Below are 15,905 nucleotides of genomic sequence, written 5' to 3'. Positions count from 1 at the left end.
CAGGAATGTGATAGACTAAGGAGGCTGCAATTTGCAAAGGAGAATAGAAAGAACAAAAAAAACTAGTCTCTATCCTCTATTCCTCTTCAATTTCCCTTCTATGGGAATTGGATTTTGGCTGGTTTCAACATCACAGCCACCATTTCTAAAATTACTTCCTTCATCAAATATACCCCTATGAAATCCAAGACCCTAGTATAAAGCCAAATATTCTTTTTATAATTAATCATTTCCACTTTTATTATATCTACTATATAAAAGACATTATAATTCTGCCCAAATTTGTAACTTTCCTAGCTGAGCATTCAAAAACAAGAATCAGAACATAAGTACAATAACAAGAATACAACTCATCATCACCATTTTTCCTCCTTTCAAGAATGCTTTCTAGTTGCATTCTTTTTTTCTTCTTCTTCTTCTTAACCTTATCTCCTCTTATTATAGCTACCTTTAATCTTACTCTTCCTTATCAACACCCCTTTCCTGAAGTTGTTGTTCAAGAAGTAAAGAGGTGAAATGAGTTTTTTTTTGGTTTTAATTCCTCACCTGTATTTTGCTCATATCTGTCTTTTCTCTTCCTGAATGTCTCTGTTTTTTTTATGCCATAAAAAAAGAATTTTACTTTTTTCGTAATCAGCGTTTCACCATGAAAATTTTAAATTTGACTTAAAGTTGATTTTAGAAAATTTAAAAAATTCCAAAAAGTTATTTTTCAAAATTTTCACTTCAAATTACTCACAAAAATTCAAAAAGCAGCTCCAAATTATATTCGTATCCAAACACAACTCTAATTTTTTAATATCATTTTCACTTGAAAAGATATTTCAGAATTTTCCAGAATTTCACTATTCTTATGTCCAAACACCACTTAATCTTGGTTTTGCTCATATTACATACACAAGCTTTCTTGAATTGGCTCTTTTTGCTAATGCATTTTGTTTTTCGCAAGATTTTTTATTAATACACAGTATCTCTTATATTTTTCCTTTTTATTTTGGGCGATAGGAGGGTCAATGAATCCGTTGCAAGAAGACAAATACTCGACACTACAGTAACAAATTTCCAATGTTTTACGGGCAATCCAATAGACGATTGCTGGAAGTGCGACCCAAACTGGGCCAACAACCGCCAGCATCTCGCCGACTGTGCCATTGGGTTCGGTCACGGTGCAGTCGGAGGAAAAGGAGGCCGGTATTACCTAGTCACCGATCCCTCCGACTTAGACACCGTGAACCCAACCCCAGGAACTCTCCGGCACGCGGTGATCCAGGACGAACCTCTGTGGATCACCTTTGCCGGAGACATGATCATAACACTAAAACATGAACTCATGATAAATAATTACAAAACCATCGACGGCCGCGGAGCTAACGTGCATGTTACAGGGGGTGGATGTATAACTTTACAATATGTATCAAATGTGATCATACATAATATACATATATATAATTGTGTTCCATCTGGAAATAGTAATATAAGGCAAAGTACAACTGAGGTTGGATGGAGAGGCATGTCAGATGGTGATGGAATTTCTATATATAGTTCCAGGAATATTTGGATTGATCATTGTGCTTTGTCTCGTTGTACCGATGGCTTAATTGATGCTATTATGGGATCTACTGCTATTACTATATCTAATAGTTATTTCACTCACCATGATAAAGTTATGCTTTTGGGACATGATGATCGTTACTTGCCTGATTTCGGCATGCAGGTTAGATTCTTAATTACCTTTTTAATTTTTTTGTAAATTAGGTTTTAAAGAAATTTTGTGGTGTTAAGATGTCACAGTTTGAATTTAGTTCGTCTAGAAGATAGTTCAGAGTCAAAATATCACAATTATTTATTCTTGTCTAGGTGGACCTTTCATGTTATTTTAAAGTATGTGCGGGGGAAAAATTTAAATCTCAGTAGCCTCTTGATCACTGTTATTTATTTGAATCTTTTGGTACCAATATGGAAAATTAATAATATTTGTAATTTTCCCTTTCTTCTTTTTGCATAAAGATGAACTTTGAGGTTTATATTTTCAAATAACATGAAAGGTCCAGTTAGACATGCCCACGTGGTCGCTAGGTCATGGAATTGACAATTAAATTCGTCTATAATATGTTTTGACGCTTAAAGTAAAATTATTTGATTTGATGTAAATACTGAATGAGGTAAGTATTTCCCCTTCCTCCATGCCCTATTATTTATGTGAACCAAAAGAAATTGTTAGTGTGTCACATTGTTTTTTCATTTTTTATAAAAAGATGAAAATTTTGGATTTTGATATGTAAATAAATTCATGGAATATCAGGTGACAATAGCTTTTAATCATTTTGGACAAGGGCTAGTACAGAGAATGCCAAGGTGTAGAAGAGGGTATATACATGTAGTCAACAATGATTTTACAGAATGGCAAATGTATGCAATTGGTGGTAGCGCTAATCCCACCATCAACAGTCAGGGCAACCGTTTTACTGCACCTGAGGATCCAAATGCCAAGGAGGTAACCTTTTTTTCTTCATAGTTTTAACAATGTGGATATATTTCATTAATGAGAAGTACAAGTTTCACACAACAACTAAGGTCACTGAAATTTGAACTCGTATTATGTAAACTGACTAGAAAAAGTAAACAATGAATCCAACTCTGCTATTTGTGTAAAGATCTCAGATAAATAAGTTTTACTCAACGAATAATGTCACTGAAATTTGATCACGAATGGTAAGCAGGTGACGAAGCGAGTTGACACAAACGAGCAAGATTGGAGTCAGTGGAACTGGAGGACGGAAGGGGATGAAATGGTAAATGGAGCATACTTTGTTCCTTCAGGTGATGGACTTAGTAACCAATATGCATTGGCATCAAGTATGGAGCCTAAATCTGCTTTTCTCATTGATCAACTCACTATGAATGCTGGTATCCTTGGCGTCCCCAGGTAAAATGAATATGAAATACGCTGTTGTTTATGAAATGTACACTTTTAAAGTTATTAATCAGGGCGGATTTAGAGGGTTCAACCCCCTTCGCCGGAAAATTATACTGTACATATAAGGTAAAATTCGTTTTGTGCTTGTAGCCTAAAAGTATAGTTCAATGGTCAAAGGGTACAAAACCTTTGTGAGGTTGCTGGTTCAATTTCACAAAAAAAAAAAACAGTCGTGATGTCCCTTCATGATCGGCATTTCTAGAATGGAGCCGAAGACGAGAATCTCTAGCGAGCCCCTTCACTAGCTTGGTCTAATTCTACGGCTTATGGCGTAAAGTGAAAATTGACAAGTATTTTGAGACAGGAGTATAGCGTCGACCTAACTAGGGCGAAACTGAAACACAGTTAACATGTTGATTTATAGAGTGGAGGGAGTATATGATTCGAGGAAAATAGTGGAGCTAAATTCCATTGCATCTTTCCTTTCCGTTTCCTATGGACAAAAACGAGGATAAATTTGGAAAAGAACGAAACAAAGAATATAGGAAAATGATAAGAATAGAGAATATATTACCAAAGTTATGCTGCATAGGTCCATGTGATTAATGCTGGCTTTCAGAATCTAGAAGCTGACCACAACCCCAAAGTAGCCTAGTTGGACATCTCTTTTAGGGTTTTTTTTTTAATAGATAATCAAGAAATCCTTAGAGGTTAGTGGACCACGATTTGAAACTTGGTTGATAATAAGTTAATCCCTCTACCCTTTTTCACTTAAATAACATGTTTTTGTCAGCAATGTTTGAACCGACATATGCCTAACCCACGCATCTCGCACTGCACTTTTACCACTAAACTAAAGGCCTAAGAGCCTTTTAGACTTCTCTTTAAAACTTTTTTTTTATAACAGTAGTGTCTGACAAGCTTATACCACATTACTACTATTTCAGAGGGTATCGAGCAATCTTGCCCGCCAAAACCCAAGCATATGAAACAAAATCACCCAACGTTTTTTTGCCTTTTGCTTGGATTTGACTATAGTCTCTTTTAGGCCTTTCTGGTGCAACTCTCAGAGATTTAAGAATAGTCACTTTTAATTGTACTCCCTGCTTTATCCCTACTTCCCATTACCTACTCTTAGCTATTCACAGGCCTACCTCCAGTTAAAAGACTTCAACGAGAAAGAGAAAAAAACTATGGTATTTGTTTCTTACAACAAATTTCTAGTTAGTTCTTACCACTCTGAAGTATTCTGGTAGGTGGAATGATATCATCTTGGAGAAGAGGCTTACCAAGAAATAGTGAAATGGAGCTAAAGCTAGCTCTTTATTATGATTGTACCATTTCCCAACATGCATTTTCTCATCATATATTTGATAAATTTGCCAAATCCTATGTTGGAAATTACATATATTTGATACATTTTGTCCCCCTACCCTAACAATAAAAGTTGCTCTAGTCTTCTGTAGCATAACAAGCCAATCATAGATGTTGGATTATTTGCACTGTGGCGCTTTTTTGAGGCCTCTTCTTAAATTATGTGAGCTAAATTCACCAACAAAGTGGTTGAATGAATTTTTCATTTACCAGACAAATTTAGCTCACTGGGATAACGGGAACAAAATTTAAATAGTGGCCTCAAGAAAGGCCATTTTGTGCAGACATCTGCCTCTACTCATTTACTAAATGCAAGTATAGCATGGTAATGGACTCTTCTATTATACAACAGGGATACCAGTGTGGCCATGTCATATGGTGGGAGAACCAGAACCACCGTCGGAACCAAAAGGGGTGGCGGAGCTAGGTCTAATGACGGTGATGATGACTTCTTAGAAAAGGTATTTGGCAGCGTTGCATCGGCAGGATCATCATCATCATCACCTTCAACCACCATCATCTTGTTGTCTCTTCTAATTTTGTATGTTACCACCAACAATGGTGGCCTATTGACATTGCCATTAATACTGTTACTATAGTAAACTTAGGATGTGAAAGATTGTAATACTATTCTACAAAGAATGTATCTAAAGAAAATTTTCTACTTCAAAGGATCATAACTAGGTGCTCCCACTTCTGGCATATAACTAATTGATAGTAATATCAAGTGGGAATTAAGGTTATTATTGCTTCACCAGCAATTATAGTCTCTAACATTCATCTTAAAATATTATCCAACATATTGTAATATTTCTTGAAGATCAAATCAAACCCAAGGCCAACTCTTGGGGCTAAATATGCTTATACCTTCCTACTGCTATCACTTCTTTTACTTGGATATCTTATTTCCTGCTTCTCCAGATGCTTGATTCTATGAAACCAAATATAACCGAGAAGATTCTTAAAAGTTTCTATGTATAGTAGTCAGTAACTGATAACTTAAGCAGTTAAATTCTGAACAACCCATTTCCTTCTATAGTTGGAAAATACTCTTATCTAATCACCTAGCTGTCATGTTCAAAGTCCTACTCTTTAACCTCTCCATAGTCAAACTTCCAGTCCCCCCCCCCCCCTAAAAAAAAAAAAAGGCGCAAACAAAGAGTGAAATGTAACTTGTTTATATAGACTCTCTCTCCCCAACAATAAGACATACCATTCAGTTCTCTTTCTATTTATTTTTTTTTTAAGACGGTGGTGTCCAGGCCACTTCTCTCTTTTTATTGTTTCCGGGGTACCTCTGCTGGAATACGGGGGGAAGGGTTTGGAGGGTCAGTAGACACCTTGAAGATTTGTTTGCTTTGAAAAACTTTCAAGAGAACTGCTACAAATAAGTTGCTTATACATAGAACCAGGAGAAAAAAACAACTGTCAATTAGCAGATTCTCACTATCAAAATTTACTTCCAACAAAATACAAGGGCAATAAAGAAACCATGGAATAATAAATTTCTTTTTTCATTTCCATGTCCTAGAATAAGGTAGTGGGAGGAGGGGTGGGGTGGGGTGGAGGTGATCATAAAAACCAGAAGTTTGATTATTGGTTAGTCCTAAAATGCTAAAGAATAATCGTCTTTGAATAGCTAAAATAAACAAAACTTCCACATTATATCTGCCAAGGAACGATAACACAATGTCCATACCTTCAGCCTGCCTCGCTCAAATTATAGAAAAGCAGTTGGAAGCATGGAAAAACAACTCGGAGCAAATCAGCTTCAGTTTGCAAAGTCAAAAACCATCACCGTGCATTGTTTGACGTTGTAAGCATTCTGGTTAATGAAAGAGAGGAGGAGTACTCGCACAGAGCTCAGCTGGAATTGATAAGCTGTTCCAACGTGTTCTACCTGATCAGCTCTGCAGCTTCTTCCAATTTCTTCCAAGTCAGCTCGCGCTGCTCCACAACTCTGCTGGCACCGGCTGCTCTTTCATTGTGTTGCTTTTCACACTCTTCGAAAAGTTCTGAATCCATCTCCAAGAACATTCTCCGGACATTGGAGGTCAGCCCATGGACTGCCTGATTCCAGTGACCAAACATATTTCTTTCTAATGGCTCAAAGATGATTGGCAAAATTGCACGTCGATTCTGCGCGATCAAATCTACTATATGCTCATTGTTCCATAAGAAAAGAGCTCTCTCAGCAACCTGCCATGCATAAAATCTTTGAATCAGATTTCATTTTTCATACAACCTTCGGAAGCACGAACAGAAGAAACATTCAGAAAAACAAACTATTTCAGACCAAATAGCCATAACAAGATGAGACGCCATACTAAATAAATAATGATATCAGCTCTTCAAATTCAGCAACTATTTTCAAAGAATAGTACATTTTCCTATGGCCTTCAGTAGTAAGTACCCTGTCTAAGCCTACCATTTTGGTTACATTTCACCTTAGTTCACATGGCATAAAATTCAAAGAAATAGGAACTCTGTGTATTCCGGAATAACAGTAGTCACCCATTACATACATTGTATGTAGTTCGACTATGCATAAACTCAAGCGCAAGAAATGGCAACAATACTCATGAGTGGATGAAGTATCAATAGGATATAGTGTGAACTCAAAATCAGTGGAGAGAAGCAACAGTAGTATACTCTAAATGCTAGAATCTCAAGTTCATCAAGAACACACCCCTGCATAATTCTAAAAATACATCAAACCATAATAGCTTAGCTTGTAAATTTCATATAAGAAGCTCCAACATATAGCTCTCAGGTAGCATAACGTGAAACAACAAATGTACCAGAAACAGTCTTTGACGCAGTCCCATTCATCAAGCTTGGCCACTTTGGAACATATCTTATAATACAATAATACCTTTAAGTTGAAACGACTCAATCATAGCATGTACCTACAATGGACTAAAACTGAATATTCTTAAAAAGTTTGAATAAGGGACAAAATTTGACAAGTAAACTGGTTCATTTTAGAATATTGTCTGCTGAGTGCTTAAAATTCGGATTCTTGCATTGCATTAAGTGCTTAAAAGTAAAGGCACTCAGACATCAATGAATGGATATAATAAATTGCTAAAGAAAATTGGATTTTCACTAACATAAATCCGTTACGATTTGTCAACTTTACAATTAAAAGGAAGATAGAAGCATTTAACTAGCTTAAACTAGGCATGGCCAACCCAATAAGTGAGGACGAAAGGGGCTAAAGGTAAAACATATAATTCTTATACTTATCCCATCATAAGATGCTATAAGTATGTCTATGCTGCAGAATAAAGTCATTCCTCCTTCCAAATCGAAGCACCACGACTATCCACAATGCTTTATTGTCTGTATCAAGCACAACATTTTGAATGGAAATCATATGTTTAACCTTTGCGGAAATGTGCCGCAAAGGTAAGTGTCCTTGGATCAAAACTCCCTAAAAAGAGCAATAAGTCATAGTTTATTCAAAAATGATATCCAGTAAAAGTAATGCTGCCTCATATGGCAAATCCCTTCTATTATTATATTATGGTGATAGCAACTATGAACGTGATTAGTCCAAAAGAACAGCGATTGGAAGGTTATAATTGAAGGAAAAACTTCTTTATATGTTACTTCAAAGAGAAACAAAATCAGTCAAATCGTCAACTTCTCAAATAGAACTCCAATCATCTGGTTACTAGTTTCACGCTAGGCGATTTACTAATAATAACTCCAAACACTAGTTATTATTAACTTTTTTCTTAATAATAACGGATAGGTAAAACTTGAGGGGATTTATTAACTTTAGGTTGAAGAAACCGCATTTCAGAAGCTAGAAGAGAAGACAAGCTGAAGTCTTCAATCTCAATTCCAGCCCATTTGGGCTGTCAAAAATATTTAGTCCCTTTGAGCATTAATTGTCTGGTCAACTAGTCAAGATATCTACTAAATGTCATTTCATGAATTAATGTACATTAACTCGTGCATCAAAATATTATCAGCATTCAAACTTCTAATTTAACCTTCTGCTTTGAAAGCCGACCGCCAGTCTGATCCTCTGAGGCACAGTGTTTAAGAAGAGCCAAAAGGCAATTTGATTTAGATAAAACAAAATTTTCCCTGCCTTCAAACTGGAAAAACAGTTCACCTTAGTTGCAAAAACTAGTACCCTATCACATTGTGCGAACTTCGGTTAATTTCAAGTTAAGCTCCATACTTGCAGATTGTCATGCAAAAAGCTTTTGAGTCTTTTCCTTTGCAATTATCTTGCATTTGATTTATAAATTGTAAGTCCAGCAAGCTACAATTAATATCTTAGGAATCACCAGCCAACCAGCAAACAGAGAAAAGGAAAGCTGTATGCAATCAACAAGCATCAATAAGCACACTCAAATGTTTTCACAAACAAGTTGGCCATAAATTAAATTCACATGTATAAGTACCCTCACCTCCATATTTCATATTCATTTTGTTTTAATTTTTTCCAGCGGAAAGTTGGGCCCGAGGGTCACTATGTTAATTGGAAATAAGATTCATTGCTCCAATTAATTGTTTGATTCTGGAACAAATAGTAAATTATGCATCTTCAAAGCAAAGGACTTCAAAACTACTTACTACTGCGGTCTTTTGTACATGAAAAACATAAGAATGAGATGTGGATTCAGTTTCCCCTTAATGTCTTACAATTAAGAAAAAGATTTAATAATTCTTAAGATAAGAGGGGTTGCTCTGATGGTAAGCAACCTCCACTTCCAACCAAGAGGTTGTGAGTTCGAGTCACCCCAAGAGCAAGGTGGGGAGTTCTTGGAGGGAATGATGTTGTTGTTGTTGTTGTTGTTGTATTTAATAATTCTTAAATGTCATACCTTTTCTCACGATTAGACAAAAACAACTATGGCTTGTTTCAGTATTGTGCCATTCGTCAATGTATTTGACTAATCTGAAATCAAGATCCAATTGATTAGCTGGCATCTAGCGAAAGAACCAAGTTTTCTGTGGTGATGTCAGAATTTGCACCTATTTGTATCTATTTAGTGATCAGTCCGCTAGTTTCGTTGCTCCCACTTGATCTTCCTTTTCTATTTTCTTCCAATAGTTCGACCTATCCAGAAAAAGCGTCCGCCTACGAATGTGGATAGTCAAATGTGATAATTTTACGCTAAAGGTGGAAACTACCTCAAGTATCACTTTGTTCTAATGCTTTTATCAGCTTTAGGAGCATATTATTTCTGCATTGCAACCTATTATAAGGGTGCATCAGCTATTATATAGTTAGATCGTATTGATTTAAATGTATCATCAAATGCATAGATATCATCACTAGGATCACTTGGTAAGTAAATGAGTTTTTTTTGGGACTCATGTTTTCTTTAAAGAGAAAAGGACACAAAATCGTTGAACTGCATTTTCTCTGAAAGATTTCCAAATAGGGCTTCTCAACTTCTTCTTCTTTTTTTTCATAAAATAATATTCAATTTTCTGATAGTTACAAAATACTTATCATATTTCTTAAGTAATCAAGTCATGAAATTTATGCTTAAAACCTAGTTCCTTCAAACAACTACGCCGCAGTCCCACAAAAGAAGTCATGAAGATACAAAACCGAAGAAGATCCACAATGATTAGTTCACTCATACTCGACAAATAAGCATAAGAGATAGAATGTAGTGAGCATAGGGATACAGTAATTCACAGACCTGAAAATGAGGACTATTGATGCTTCGTCCAAGTTGCTTGAAAAGAGGAACCAAACAACGCTGAAATTCAGCTGGCTGTGTACCTTCGAGTACTTCTTCCAGTTCATTAAGAAAGAGAACCTCCTTTCCACAATTAGTAATTGGCCAGTATTTTAGCAGCCCCCTAATGACGATATCGGCCAATCTGTAATCTTTCTCAACAAACTGAGCAATGCAGTAGGACAGCTGATGGTGATATGCAGAAACACATTTAGGCTTGTGGAGAGGAACAAGCGCCCGAACAAGAAACAACTTATGCTCTTCTTTCATTGGCAGAGCAAACCCATTTATTACACTTCCAAGAATCTCTAGCAATTCACCGATGCCATTATGCCTCTCCGTCTCAAATATAAACCTGTAGAATACATTGTTTATCGCGTTCCTTATAAATGGGCGATGAACCATGAATTTCCCATATATGCGGTGAAGAATAGTCTTCAAATACTCCCGCTCTCTAGGATCCTCTGAATCAAACAAGTCAAGCAGTTTCAGCACAAACGAGTGGTCAAGATATCGCTTGGCAACCTTGGTATCCATTTCGGACGACATCACGTACCTTAAAAGTAACTCATACACTAGTTGCAAATGAGGCCATGATGGATCAAGATACATTTCGTCCTCTTCCTCAACACCTTCTGACCCAGTATTCTCATGTGAAGCAGGAGGCAGACACCGGAAAAGATTGGCGGATATCATCCTAACTAACTCTTCCTGCATTATTTCGTTCATTTTACACAAGCCCGATTGAACTAAATCAATAAGCTCAGCGAGTGTTTGCCTCTTGATCTCCTTTTGTCTAGCACACTTCACCGTATCCGAGAAGTCAAATTGCACACAGCAAATTTGGAGCTTCCGGATGAACAAAACATGGCGTTCAGAAAGTGCAACCTCCTTCAATAAGGGCAAGACTTCAACCACACTAGGATCTGGTGAAGCATTTGCCAAAGTAACAGGCTGTGATGTCACAGTCGATGTTGCTATCCGCGACGCGTGGTCAGTATTCACATTAGGCAATGAGGTTGGTATTGGAGGCTCCACAGCCTCCCCTTTCGAGCTTTTCTTCCCTCTTTTTATTATCTTAAACATAGCTCTTTATCTATTTCACCAAAACTACCACTTTGCTTTTAAGAAAAACACTAAATGGGGTTCTTCCTCTAATTCACAATTATTTCCTACACCTCTTTCACAAGAATTATTAATTCAAACAAATCCCTACCAAATCAATAAAAAGGAATCATCTTTTTTAAACTTTAATACAAATTCCTCAAAAGGGTATTCAAGAAATCTAATTTACTGCAAGAATCCGAAATCCCAGATCAAAATTTAAATCTTTTTAACAATCCATTCCGGAGGGGGGCTAAAAAGCAAGAACCAATCAGCAAAATGTAAAATGGTATATGAAAAAACACACTTTAAAAGTGTAAGTGAGGAAAAGATTTGATTTGGATATCAGGGAATAAAGAGGGGAGTGGAAAGAGGTACCTGCATAGTATTGGATTGAGGAAACTGAGAGATCCGAGAAGAGAGGGATGGAGAAGGAGAGAACATTTGTGCTTTTTGAGTTTTGAGTGTGTGAATGTGCTGGTATATTTTGAGGTTATTAAGACATTGAAAAATATAAAATATAAAATAATGAAAGGTGTTATGAAAATAATTATATTGTATATGTTCATTTATTACTCCGCTATAGATCCATTTAGTACTCTGTTGAAATTTATCTACAAGTAGCTGATGCAGGCAGGCTGCAAGCAGTTCAATGAAATGATTTGCAACAGTTTCTTATTAAACAAGTAGGTTGCAAGCAGCTCATGCAGACAGCTTACAAGCAGCTAAAGAAAAGCCTTGCAGCTGCTTCCTGAAAAGCCTCGCAGCTACTTCCTTTCTTCTATAAATAGAGGAGTTTTCAGTTCATTATGTACATAAGTTTGAAGTTTGAATAATATATCAGTTTCTCTCTATACTTGTCTTCAGTTTATTTACTTTGCGATCTTTATTTTATAACACGTTATCAGCACGAGACTCTGCCATCTCGAGCAAATACTTTGAAAGTATCATATGTACGGACTTTCTTTTTCTAAATAATGTTAAATTGTTCTAAACTTCAATTTGTAGCCCTAAATATATCGGGCAAAAGCTACATGTCTTAGGTGCTTGATGCCGAAATTCATCTTGATGCGATGGGTCTGGCAGACACCATCAAGGACAAAAATCAGGCATCAAAACAAGATCGTGCCAAAGCAATGATATTTCCATGCCATCACCTTGATGAGAGCCTGAAAATGAAATATCTTACTGTTAAAGATCCAGTCATAATGTGGGATAATTTAAAAGATAGATGAAATGAATGTGGAATATCTTTGTATTACAAAAAATATTTCTGGCCAGAAATGCATTGTAGAAAAGTTACCAACTTTATCTTCTGACTTATACTATTCAAAGATTAGTACAGTTGAAGCACACTCTATCGTAAACCGGAAGTTTACTGATTCAAATATTTTTATGCTTTGGCATGGCCGTTTGGGCCATCCTGAATCAATAATGATGAGACGAATTACTGAAAATTCGAGTGGGCATCCATTAAAGAACCTGAAGATTCTTACAAATGATGAATTTTCTTGTGATGCTTGTTATCAAGGCAAAATAATCACTAGACCATCGCCAATGAAGATTGGCATTGAGTCCCCTGCCTTTTTAGAGCGTATATATGGGGATATATGTGGACTTATTTACCCACCAAGTCGGTTATTCAGATATTTTATGGTCTTAATAGACGCATCTTCAAGATGGTCTCATGTGTGCCTACTATCATCTCGCAACCTGGCGTTTGCAAAGTTATTAGCCTAAATAATTCGATTAATGGCACAATTCCCAGATTATCCTATAAAGGCTATTCGCCTTGATAATGCTGGAGAATTCTCATCTCAAGCTTTTGATGATTACTGTCTATCAGTTGGGATAAAAGTTGAACATCATGTAGCTTATGTTCATACTCAAAACGGCCTTGCAGAGTCATTTATTAAATACCTACAGTTGATAGCAAGACCACTACTTATGAAAATAAAATTGCCCACTACTATTTGGGGCCATGCTATCTTGCATGCAGCATCACTTATCCGTTTCAGACCGACACATTATAATAAATATTCTCCGTCACAATTTAGTTTTTGGTCATGAACCAAATATTGCCCATCTACGAATTTTTGGATGTGTTGTATATGTGCCAATAACACCACCACAACGCAGTAAGATGGACCCTCAGAGAAGGTTAGGAATATATGTTGGGTTTTAATCACCCTCTATTATTCGCTATCTTGAACAATTGACGGGAGATTTATTTACTGCTCGATTTGCAGATTGTCGATTTGATGAAACACATTTTCTACAATTATGGGGAGAGCAAAAGGAAATCAAAAGAGAAATTGTGTGAAAAATTTTATCATTATCTCACTTTGATCCACGTACCCCTATATATAATCAGGAGGTCCAGAAGATCATCTATTTACAGAATATAGCAAATCAAATGTCAAACGCATTTACTGATTTGAAAAGGATAACTAAGTCACATATCCCTACAGAGAATGTGCCTATCCGAATTGATGCCCCAGCAGGACCATCTACTAGCATGAGAGCTAGTGAACCTAAAGCACGCCTGAAGCGTGGTAGGCCTTTGGGTTCTAAGGATCGAAATCCTAGAAAAAGAAAATCAACAAATGATCAAAATGATATTATGAAGGGATCTCCTAAAGAGACCCAAGATCTGATTAGTTCTGAGATTCCTGAAGAAATCAATGAACCCGAGACTCAAGTGAGTGAGGAACTTTTAATAAGTTCTACTAGTGATGAGATTAATTTAAATCGATTTAAAATAGTGGTGGATAATATTTTTGCATATAATGTTGCACTTAACATTATGCAAGATAATGAGAATCTTGAACCCCGATCTGTCGAAAAATGTCGGCAAAGATCTGATTGGCCAAAATAGCAAGAGTCAATTGAATCAAAATTGAAGTCACTTGCTAAAAGAGAGATCTTTGGACGAGTAGTCCAAATACCTGCTGGTATAAAGCCAGTTGGTCATAAATGGGTTTTTATGCGAAAAAGGAATGATAAATATGAAGTTGAAAGATAAAAGGCTCGCCTTGTTGCACAAGGATTCTCACAACGACCAGGAGTCGATTATGAAGAAACATATTCACCTGTTATGGATGCCATAACATTTCGATATTTCATCAATTTAGCCTTACGTGAAAGGCTTGAAATAAATCTAATGGGTGTGGTTACAGCTTATCTATACGGGTCACTTGATAATGAATTTTACATGAAAATCCCCGAAGGATTTAAAATGCCTGAAGCATATTCAAAATCTCAAAAAATGTACTCAATCAGATTACAAAGATCTTTGTACAGTTTAAAGCAATCTGGGCGCATGTGGTATAATCGCCTCAGTGAATATTTGCTGAAAGAGGGTTACATAAATAATGTTATTTGTCCATGTATTTTTATAAAGAAAATGGCTTCAGAATTTGTTATACTTGCTGTTTATGTTGATGATATAAATCTTGTTGGAACTCCAGAAGAGCTCCAAAAGGCAATTGAATATCTTAAGAAAGAATTTGAGATGAAATATCTTGGAAAGACAAAACTTTGTCTTGGTCTGCAAATTGAACATTTAGCAGACGGGATCTTTATCCATCAATCTGCCTATACAGAAAGGGTCTTAAAACGATTTTATATGGACAAAGCGCACCCATTGAGTATACCAATGGTTGTTCGATCACTTGAAGTGAATAAAGATTTGTTCCGACCTCCAGAAGAGGATGAAGAACTCCTTGGTCCCGAAGTACCCTATCTCAGTGCAATTGGTGCACTAATGTATCTTGCTAATGCTACAATGCCTGACATAGCATTTTCTGTTAATTTACTAGCAAGATATAGTTTTTCTCCTACACGGAGACATTGGAACGAGATTAAGCATATATTGCGATATTTAAAGGGAACTCTTGATATGAATTTGTTTTATGCTAACAAAGATAGTACAGATCTTATTGGTTATGCATATACAGGTTATTTATCTGATCCCCATAAAGCTAGATCTCAAACCGGGTACGTGTTTACATGTGGAGGTACTATCATATCATGACGCTCCACAAAGCAATCTATTGTCGCTACTTCTTCAAATCATGCTGAAATAATAGCTATTCATGAAGCAAGTAGGGAATGCGTATGGTTGAGATCAATAATTCATTTTATTCGAGAAAAATATGGTTTGGAATGAGAAAAGACCCACAATTTTATACGAAGACAATGCTGCATGCATAGCCCAATTGAAGGGAGAAATTATAAAAGGAGATAGAACGAAGCACATTTTACCAAAATTATTCTACACACACGATCTTCAGAAAAATGGTGACATTGATGTGTAACAAATCCGTTCAAGTGACAATCTGACAGATTTATTCATTAAATCTTTGCCAACTTCAACTTTTGAGAAGATGGTATATAAGATTGGAATGCGGAGACTCAAATATTTAAAATAAGGTTTTCATCAGGGGGAGTAAAATATGCGATGTACTCTTTTTTTCTTACTAAGGTTTTTTTCCACGTGGTTTTCCTTATAAGATTTTTAATGAGCCAGCTAGAAATGCGTATTACTAAATATGCGTACTCTTTTTCCTTCACTAGGATTTTTTTCACTAGGCTTTTCCTAGTAAGGTTTTAACGAGGCACAATACCTTTTAATAAACATCCAAGGGGGAGTGTTATGAAAATAATTATATTGTGAATGTCCATTTATTACTCCGCTATAGATAATCTTCCTGAAGAAGATTATCCATTTAGTACTCTGTTGAAGTTTATCTACAAGCAGCTGATGTAGGCAGGTTGTAAGCAGCTCAATG

The 15,905-nt window shown here is 36.2% G+C and overlaps 2 protein-coding genes across 3 annotated transcripts; one reads left to right on the top strand and one right to left on the bottom strand.

The window, feature by feature from the left end:
* The first annotated feature begins 269 nt into the window (after window positions 1-269).
* LOC107791654 (putative pectate lyase 5) lies at window positions 270-4,968 on the top strand. Its single transcript, XM_016613750.2, has 5 exons — window positions 270-511; window positions 1,006-1,714; window positions 2,303-2,494; window positions 2,721-2,926; window positions 4,644-4,968. Exons 1-5 carry the CDS (start codon window positions 381-383, stop codon window positions 4,888-4,890), a joined length of 1,485 nt encoding a protein of 494 aa, XP_016469236.2. The 5' UTR covers window positions 270-380; the 3' UTR covers window positions 4,891-4,968.
* A 746-nt stretch (window positions 4,969-5,714) lies between these two features.
* On the bottom strand, window positions 5,715-11,599 carry LOC107791655 (serine/threonine protein phosphatase 2A 57 kDa regulatory subunit B' beta isoform). Of its 2 annotated transcripts, XR_001649302.2 has the most exons (3): window positions 9,970-11,599; window positions 7,093-7,200; window positions 6,358-6,490 (listed from the first exon to the last, which is right to left on the bottom strand). XR_001649302.2 is itself a non-coding variant. In XM_016613751.2 (2 exons), exons 1-2 carry the CDS (start codon window positions 11,092-11,094, stop codon window positions 6,188-6,190), a joined length of 1,428 nt encoding a protein of 475 aa, XP_016469237.1. In that variant the 5' UTR covers window positions 11,095-11,598; the 3' UTR covers window positions 5,715-6,187. The 2 variants fall into 2 exon arrangements, 1 of the variants encoding a protein (XP_016469237.1); XM_016613751.2 differs by lacking the exon at window positions 7,093-7,200 and having other exon boundaries at window positions 5,715-6,490; window positions 9,970-11,598.
* Between the last annotated feature and the right edge of the window lie 4,306 nt (window positions 11,600-15,905).

This window comes from Nicotiana tabacum, chromosome 13 (assembly GCF_000715075.1).
Source record: "Nicotiana tabacum cultivar K326 chromosome 13, ASM71507v2, whole genome shotgun sequence".
In the NCBI taxonomy this organism is placed as follows: Eukaryota; Viridiplantae; Streptophyta; class Magnoliopsida; order Solanales; family Solanaceae; genus Nicotiana; species Nicotiana tabacum.
Note: the sequence above shows the minus strand (reverse complement) of the source record. Positions and strands in the feature narration are given on the sequence as shown.